Source organism: Charadrius vociferus, unplaced genomic scaffold (genome assembly GCF_000708025.1).
Source record: "Charadrius vociferus isolate BGI_N301 unplaced genomic scaffold, ASM70802v2 scaffold72, whole genome shotgun sequence".
NCBI classification, from domain to species: domain Eukaryota; kingdom Metazoa; phylum Chordata; class Aves; order Charadriiformes; family Charadriidae; genus Charadrius; species Charadrius vociferus.
In genome coordinates, this window is record NW_009647830.1 from 5108921 (window position 1) to 5118293 (window position 9373).

General features: G+C 35.0%; 1 protein-coding gene across 1 annotated transcript in view; it reads right to left on the reverse strand.

Annotated features, from left to right (window-relative positions):
• Positions 1-8900, reverse strand: part of TMTC3 (transmembrane and tetratricopeptide repeat containing 3) — a 23287-nt gene extending 14387 nt beyond the window's left edge. Inside the window, exons 1-5 of the mRNA XM_009882616.1 lie at positions 8780-8900; positions 7972-8188; positions 6118-6336; positions 1935-2034; positions 1108-1223 (exon numbers count right to left, since the gene is read on the reverse strand). Of these exons, the coding sequence (XP_009880918.1) occupies positions 1108-1223; positions 1935-2034; positions 6118-6336; positions 7972-8160 (624 nt within the window). The 5' untranslated portion in view covers positions 8161-8188; positions 8780-8900. The remainder of the gene's footprint in view (positions 1-1107; positions 1224-1934; positions 2035-6117; positions 6337-7971; positions 8189-8779) is intronic.
• Positions 8901-9373: the final 473 nt, after the last annotated feature.

Sequence of the window (9373 nt, forward strand, 5' to 3'; positions counted from 1 at the left end):
TATTGCTTCACATATACTGGTTGGCTGAACTACAGATATTGATGTTTTTGAGAACTGGTCAAACTCTTAGTTCGTGCTACATCCAGAAGCTTCAGTTTGGATTTTATTTTTTCTACTCAGTTGACTTACACAAACTTGTTAAGCTTTATGAAATTGAGGATCAGATCAAAAGTTTCTAAAAGAAAGGAAGAGTGGACCGAAAAGTGTGGTCACATACTGGTGATTTTCTTAGAAATCCCGTTTGAAAATTACGTGCTTATTAACAAAACTTGCAAAGGCAATAGTTAGAAACACACACATTTCTGTAAGCACAAAATCCTGCGATTTTGGTATTTTTGCCTTGAATATGTATACCCAGGACAGACAAGCTTTTGGCTTTTACAGATACAGTTGTTGCAGAATATTCCCTCAAGTAATTAAGGAAGAGTAAACTACAAATTTTTCTTAGAATATGCAATCACACATTTTTAAATTGTGTATGGTTTGACTATTAAAAAGCCAAAAAATTATTTCATTGCAGGAGCATCCTGTCACACTAAACAAATGTTACTGTTAACTTACCAATGCTTAAGATGAAACCTATCAGATTAGAAATTAAATTTAAAGGTATTCTTAGAACAACAAATTTCCTAAGAATATTACTGATCCAAGTCAGACTACTGCAAAACATCTGGTTATTCATTAGAATGTGATTAAATACATTTGTATATATTAAGTTTTCTATTTTTATGAAAGGAATTAAAAACAAATAATCCCCCATCTTTATGCATCTCAGACATTAATCAAGACTGTTACATGCTAGTCTTCGCAAACCTCAACTAAAACCCTAGGTTTCCATTAAGACACGTCAATTCTTTATTGAGTATATTTGGTAACATCTCTGTATGGCATGTAAAGGACAACTTTGTCATTGAATTCCCTCACCATGAACCATGTATGTTAAACATTAATTGAGTCAAAAAAAAAAAAAAATCTGAAAAATGTAACATAACTATAGAGGTAGCCTGAACTGACAAAAAACAGTGGTGAAATATGACACTTCAAAGTACTTAATGTCTCATTACAGAACTCCTGAGAAGCAATGCAATTTATTTTTCAACAGCTTACCCCTTGAGCAATAAATACTTCATACACACAGCATATCCCCACCACTGTTATTCCTTGTTCTTTACACAGTGTTGCAACAGCTACTAGAAATACAGTCACTGCAATTGGAGTCCACACTGCAAATAAAGATGACATTATTGAAAATGTTCCATCTTACAACAAAACCAAACACTGAATAAAGTAAATTAACCTAAAAAGTGAAGACTTTGGCTCTTAATGTTTGAACATGCTTTGTTCTACAAACTTATTCAGTATTCCGTTTGTTATTAAAGGGAAGATTACCAGTTTTACTCTACAGAAAATAATATACATGTATCAGTTTTAAAACTGCCTCCCTTAAATTGAAAGAACTAAATGAAAAGAAAGACTAACCTACGATAGGAAAACAAAAAACCCAATCTTTCCTAATTCATAAGAACACCTTTTCAAATGGAATATTTTTTAGAGAGACATAAATTCTCACAAGGTCAATTTGACTTTGGAAAAGAGGCAAGCCTCCCACATTTCCACTCAAACTTTGCAGCTTACTTGTGACCATCTGAGGCACCTCAGCATAATTCCACTTATTTGCATTAATCGAAGTCAGCGCAAGAGTCCCCTACTCTAGGTGTTACAAAACAACTGAAAAAGTGCTTAACTTTCGAAGGAAGAAAAAAAAAACCAACCAGGTAATTTATAATGGAAAGTACTATTGCATGGTTCTCTTGGGGCTGAAGGGTTTTTTGGACACACTTGCTGAATAACCAGCACACCCATGTCACCATTTTAAGAGCTCTATTAACAGTGATACAGAAATTAAGTTATATATATATTTGTCAATCATTTACCTATGGTATTATCTGGCCCTTTAGATTTTGTATATGACAAAAAAGCAGCTAGAAAAAAAATAGATGATAAAAGCTCTGCTCTGCCAACAACTCCAGTTACCTGAAAAGAAAAAGAAGAAAAAAACAAGATTATTCTAGTACTAGAGTAGTGCATGACTCATATACTATCAGGATATGCGTAAACAAGATCCGTAAACCAAGCAAAAAAGGTTAGAAGAGTAAGGCTGCTTTCAGTCCAATTAGTACTGAATTCAAGAACAGGATGATACAGGCAGCTGGTGGACACCTGTGGCTGATGTGCCCCAAACTATCACCATTAACAAGACAACTGAGAAATGCTGTACTTTCTTTTATCTTTAGTAACACCAGCCACAAATAACATCTGAGGCAGAATTTGGGCACGATAACAACTGCTTTCTTCATAATGCTTGGAAGAAACTAGCTTTCATCAATAGGACCTTTAAGTGAAGCCTGACAAGGACTGTTGTACATAAACATTCTGCAGACAGTGGCATATAGAAACTATGATTGTTATTTTTGTTAATACCTTTTCTGACTGATTAAACAGATCTGAATCTGGAAGAAGCACTCCCTTGACTGGTGCTATGGCAGCACTTAGGTGAGCAGTCAAGAGTTACAAATAAATTCGTGGCATGCTCTATGCAATGGAGTTAAAGAATGACTCAGGCTTTACTACAGGTCTGGCAATTTTCTGAATGATAATTTGGTTGACAATATTAAAATTACCCTTTGGTAATGAGACAGAGAGGAATGGATTTAATGAAAAATCCAGGGCAGAAGGTTGTTTCAGAATCCCCAATGAAACAGAGATTAATTTCCATTTCAGGAGCTGTTTTCAAAAAATGCTAAGGTGCAACCAACAACCAGAGATGGAAGACAGGTCATTATGTTCATGATTACTGCAGTAGCCACTGTGCTGATCACAGTACCATTTAGGATTGCCTTTCTTCCTCATTTATCCTCTTCTGGAATGCCTCTGATTGCATCCAAATTTTTGCAAGTAAGCTGGCTGAAAAATGGCATGCTATCCCAAGACAGATGGTCATATTTAACTAAGGAAACCTCATAGCTCACCATTCAATTATGGTGATGCTGAAAATTGACTTTCAGCCATCCGGACCCAGCTAGAAGTTTTTATTGCTAGGTACATTCTTGGTCAAGCATGATTGATCCAGCACAGCATAAAAAGAGAAAGCAACTCAATATCCAAGGTCATGGTGTAAAGAAAAGTATTCAAATCTAAACCTGAAATCATGCTCTCATGCTTCCGTTGGGAGTAGCATACATTTACCAAAGGACTCACTGAATCATGTACAGACAAAGCATGTTCCACAACTGATAGGACATCAGAGTTTGCGTTAACATTTGGGACAGTACCCAAGTGTTTGTTTCCAAAATATCTTAAAACATTTCAAGGATTCCTAGTCTGGATCTCAAAATTGTACAGCATTAAGACAGAATTTAAAGAGAACTTTGTAAATCAGCTGAAAGAGATCATTAGTAAAGCAAGTGTGCTAGTGTGCCTCCACAGTCGTCTGCCAACAAAAGAGAGATTCTATTTCTGGATACAAAGGTGACTTATGAGAGGAAATTTCAGCATTCACAAGGTTAGCTGACATTCCGTAGCTGGAAAAGTGGACAACATGCCTCTGGCCAGAACAGTAGCAAAGTAGCTAGAAAGACTGAACTGGAATTCTAAAGACAAGGACAAATGAAAATATGATGCTGCTGTTCAACCCATTTCCTCAAAAAGTCTTACTCAGAAAATGATATATTATCACCGCAAGAGCCCAGCTTCTCTGTGAAGTCAAGCAGAAAATTATTTTCTATTTATCCTGCTCTGCTAACTTTTCCAGGAAAAATCCATTTATCGTAACATAGGTAAAGGTTTGAAATGTTTATGTATTGCATCTGCTGTTTCAAACTCTTGTACAGAGGAGTAACAAGGAGACTAATCTGAAAGACTTAAAATCAGATACATTTCAATTTTACAAGATATAAAAGGTACCATCAAATGACATAAAAACCAGGAATGGGACCTGTTTTGGAGTTTTCACTAAAGTCCAAGTTAGCCAGCACCCCAGTTCTAAAATACAGCTCATTACCTCTTCTTTCCCATGTACAGAAATTTCCAGTTGTTTTGCCTTTTATACACATGCACAAGTCTCAACTGTCAACTCTAAGAATTCTTTCTTGGTTACATGTGAGGCAGAATTCTCAATGCAAACACTTGAAAGGATAAAATACACTGTTTCTCAAAAGCAGAAAGCTTAAATTGAAAAAGGTAGGGGGAGGAGGAAGAAAACCCTTTAACTAATTCTTCACTGAGTACCCAAGTACAACAGCAGGGGAATTCAATTACAGCTGCAATTAAATCTCAGAGTCTTTAAGCGTTTTAAGTAGAGCATCAAGCTCTACCGATCACATAGTCTTAAAGTGCCCTCATGTGGCCAATATCAGGGATTACGCACTTATTACCAAACTGCTTCATAACTGCATTTCCTAACTTTGTAATACATTGCCTTACACAATAAGCTTTCATTATACAATGTTTGTACGATTTGTACGATACTTCTTGCTAACTCTGTTGCATAGTACTAAAAGCCACTGTGTTACTGTTACCTCATATGGACAGTTCAACATGATAAAGAATCATCATATTTGGAACAAAAGTGATGAAGTTACATTGGATGATCTAAGCCGTGAATCACTAATCACTAGCAACTTGCTAATAATGCTCCTGTAAAGATACTATCAAATTTATTACAAAGAGGCAAAGATAAACTTTGAAATTTAAAGCTTTTTTTTTTTCAAAGAAACAGAAACCCAAATTAAATTAACAAATTATCTTTTTAACCCATCTTTCACCCAAGATTTTATGGGGGTGTGTGCTTTCAAGCACAAAAGCAAGCAAAAAGTTTTAGGTGTTTAACTTTTGCAATTTTAAACATGCCACTAACTTCCTCTAGCAAGGACAAATTAGTAGTTCAAATAGCAGCCAATTATAAACTCCATTAACTTATTCCCTGTAAAGATTTGCTCAAAATACACAGATGCAGGTCACTGAATTGCCACTGACAAGGATTTGCATCTTTAGAGAACAAGAGAGAGAGAGATGCGAACTCTTTACTCAAACAAATCAAGACCAAAAAAATACAACCTAAGAGCAAACCTTTTTCATTTTCTTAATATAAAAAGACATCCCCTCTCCTCCCCAAAAAATATATTAAAATCAAAAAATAAGAATTGGACAACACTTCTAAAGAAGCAAAAGGTTTAAACATTTTCTGTTTTCTGAAAATCAGCTAATACTGTAAGAAAAAAAGAGATTGGGGATGGGCTTTGCAACCCATGTGAACTGAAATCTAGGAAAGTCAATCTAAGTCATGCAGAAATTAACAGCAGAGAATTCCACAGATCTGCTTTATCAGTGTTTGCAATGGAAACAAATCTAATGAATGGCTATCACAAGATGCCATTTACTCCACAACACTGCAAGCCTGGTTGAGTATTAAAAAGTATATAATTGGACAGCTTGTATAAATAATGCTTTTCTTGGCCGTGAAAAACTCCTTCAGAATCAAAGGAGAGGTAAATATGAGAGATGAGAAATGTATTTCCTTTTTCTTATATTGGATACGTTCAGAAATGGAAGGTTCAAACAGAATGGCCTGAAGATGGATGTAGCATAGCAACAATAATCCTAGAATAAGCCCTGCTGAGATAGAGGTATTGACATAAAATAAAGTGGACAGAACAGACTTGGTGATTAGTTAGAGGGGAATGCTTAGCAATTCTGGAAATTAATTAAGAAGTATTCATAGTATTTGCAAAATATACTGGATGAATCATCACAGAACACAAGTATCTATGTAAGCTGAAGTAGCCATCATCATAAAAGCCAAAGTTCATAGCAGACACTCAAGTTATTAAATAACAAAATTAATGTTTCTTTACTTATTTTTCAGTAGCTGCATGGAATACAAAACAATCCCGAGCACTGAAGTTTGTCACCTCCACCACTCGTTGCAAAGGGCAGAGTAAGTACAAATAAAATCACACACTTTTTGGAGGTACAATATATCAACAGATACAAAATCCATTAAATTTTGGGTTAATTAATACAGCTTGAACAGATTAAGGACATCACAGCTATACCTACCGCTTCAGTATGTATTGGGTGCACTGCAAAGAGCAAGGATGCAACCACGCTGCTCCTGTTGTCCAGAAAAAGCTTACAGACCTTGAGGAAGACTACACAAACCACCACATGAAAGACCAGATTTAGGAAGTGGTAAGAAACTGCATTTAACTCGCTGAACAAGTAGTTTAAGCGAAACGTAAGAACTGTGAGGGGACGATAAGATTTATGACTCCTCTCCTAAAAGGAAAGAAATCAATCAATCAGTCACCATCAACTTACAAAAGGACTTATATTCCAAAGTATCTTTCAAAAAAATCTATGCATACATGATTCCCCCCTCTATTCTCAGGCATTTACCTTCAAAATAAAGACCTGGAAATCAGTAATACTAAAAAAGAAAAATACAAATAATTCCAGTGAATTACATGAAAACTCAATTTAAAATTAAAGTAAGTTGTTAAAAAGAGAAGTTAATTCTGATTATTTTTCCTACTTCCATGTAGTTTCAATGTATTACTCAAGTATTTCAATTACTCTGCTATTTCATGGTTTAGATCAGTATTTTATAAAATAAAAATTTGATACATTCAGCTAAATGCATTATCCACCTATTTTCAGTATGTCTAGCAGTCAATATGTCTCTGTTGTCAGTTATTCCACCCATAAACCCTTTTAAAAACTATACTTAATACCATCTTCCTGTACCAAAAATGAATTTGCCAACCCACAGCCTGTTGGGAGACATCCATAAAACAAATGAAGAACACCTAAGAAAAAACTGGGGGGAGCGGAGAGGGGACACAGGGAACCAAATTGCACATAACTACAGACAAAAACACAAGATAGGAAAAAGTATTTTAAAAGCCATGAACAATCAAATGAATATGACTTCATTTAGTTAAAATTAACCTGACTTTCAGTTGGTTTTAAGTGTAAAATCAACACTGAATGAGATGGCTTTCTCCCACTCCACATGGTTAGGGTTTTCTGAGAGTAAAAACACGTTGAAAAATACTACTTGAAAATTTACTGGGAGGAGTTTAGGAACTCTCTTATTCTCAATGACTACAGGACTATATGTCATCTGAAAAAGAGCCTGGAAGCTTTCATAATAGGGTTACATGAAAATAATGTATCAATATGTACTTGTAGAGCTAGCAATTAGTATCTCACAATGAACTAACCCTGTATGTTATGGACATAAGAAAAGAGAAGATTACAAGGCGGAATGCCTTGGTAGGCAAAACACCTATGACTGTCAGAGAATTAGTATTCATTTGCTCAGCAATGGCACCATGTGTAACTTTCTAAACTATATGTAAATCTCTTATCCACTGCCATTTAACGATGTTTATCAACAACTTTAAGGCCAGTGCAGCTTTTCAGATAAAAACATAGCCACTCTACATAGGCTACAAACCAAAACCTCTGAATTCACATACACATACCCACTCAAATGAACTTAATGTGTTCAATACCCATTCACTAAGTCCTAGCTTTGTTGCTTTAGAGTGTCATCTTTCCTTCCAGATTGCAATTAGAAATAAATAGCCATGTATGTCAATGTCTAGCTTTTGCAGGAGGAGAAAGGAAAATGGTCAGGTTTTTTTCGATACTGGAAATGGATAACACATATCATCTTAAAGCATGATATACGACTTCACTTTCTTACAAGTTCTTTTATTAAACAAAGAGAAAGAACATAAGGGACATCTGTTCCTGATCTTATAGTACCAAACACTAACACCATCAAATTCCATCAGAAACAAACTATTCTGTTAAAACCATATTAGGGGAGAAAAAGTACAAAAACTCTCTGCAAGGTTTTTTTCCATTTTCTAAATTCCTCAAAGTGTTTCACAAACAGTTTACCTCAGACATTGGAGTGCCCCAGAAGTCATTCTGAAATAGATTTTTTAACGGAGTAGAAGGATGCAAATCTTTATTGTCCAAAATCGCTGAAACATCATCAAAAACAAAGCCACAAAAGAGACTGTTCCAGTAGCAGGCTGCCACCACACCAACTATTAGGGCTGCTTCCTTCAGGCTTACATCAGCCATCTTCTCTAAGAGTTTTCATGGACAAAAGCTGAAATAGAGGGACAGAAACTTGAGCAGTTTTACTGATTAAAAACTAAACTTGCTAAATAAAGTCAAAATATCCAGTATTTTAGAAGTTAATGACATTACATATCTAAAAATCAGTAAGATAGAAAGCTTTTCTCAAGTCTCATCGATCTTACACAATTTCGTGTTTGAAAGAAATACTTTTATTAAAAATTCTTACCCCTAAAGTCCACACACAAGTTGGATACACTGCCACATTACATGTTTCACTATAAAAAGAAGATTGATGATAAGTTGAGATGTAGTTTTTAGCAGACAGCTATGCAGTTCAAGTCAATGCTGAAAACTGGAGAACTATGAAAATTAAGTTCTCTAGAATCCTGAGTAAATTAACACACTGGCACAGAATACTAAGTTATCAAAAAGGCAGACAGTGTGTTAATTATTCATGTTTTTTAGGTTTAAAGGTGTTTCTCAAAATATTTCAAAAGCAATTAAAAAAACAAATTTCAAACATTCTGAAGAACAAACAGGAAACTTAAAGAACTTCATAAATATTGGTGTTCAAGAACAGGTAAAGAAGGACATTAGTATAATAAAAAGCTAAACTTACCATTGAAGCTCACACTTTGCTTATTTGCCTTCTTCATAGAAGTTCATGAAAAGGTCATTTTTTTTCCTCAACTCTGCCAATTGCTGCAATGTCACTGAATGTTCATGAAAGTCCTGTCTAAAGGAAAACAGTATGCAAAAAGGACACTACAACTTTATCTTACGTTATTTTCTCTCATCTTGCATAAACTTTCTAAGCCCTGGAAATTAGTTAACAGCAGTTTTATAACTATTTAAAAAATTCTATACGGGTGACCTGATTAAAAGGTAAAATTGCAATGTATTGGGTTGTTTGAAAACACTGTTCTGCCTTGGAAGAATAAGAAAGTAACTATAGGCTCAAAGGCATGCTTTTTTGATCACTGGTTGACACAACATGGATTACTGACAGTTTTGAGAAAAAGGAGAGATGATTGAACAAAAATACATACCATTTCCCCCAAAACTAGAGAGGGATCACATCTGTAAGGACACAGAACAGCAAATATTAGCTGGATAATGTGGATCCATAAATACATAAAACCACCAGCCTCACGTCTACCAGGTTTCACACATCAACGCTGATTAGTTATTCAGAAGCTATAGTCTGTTTTCT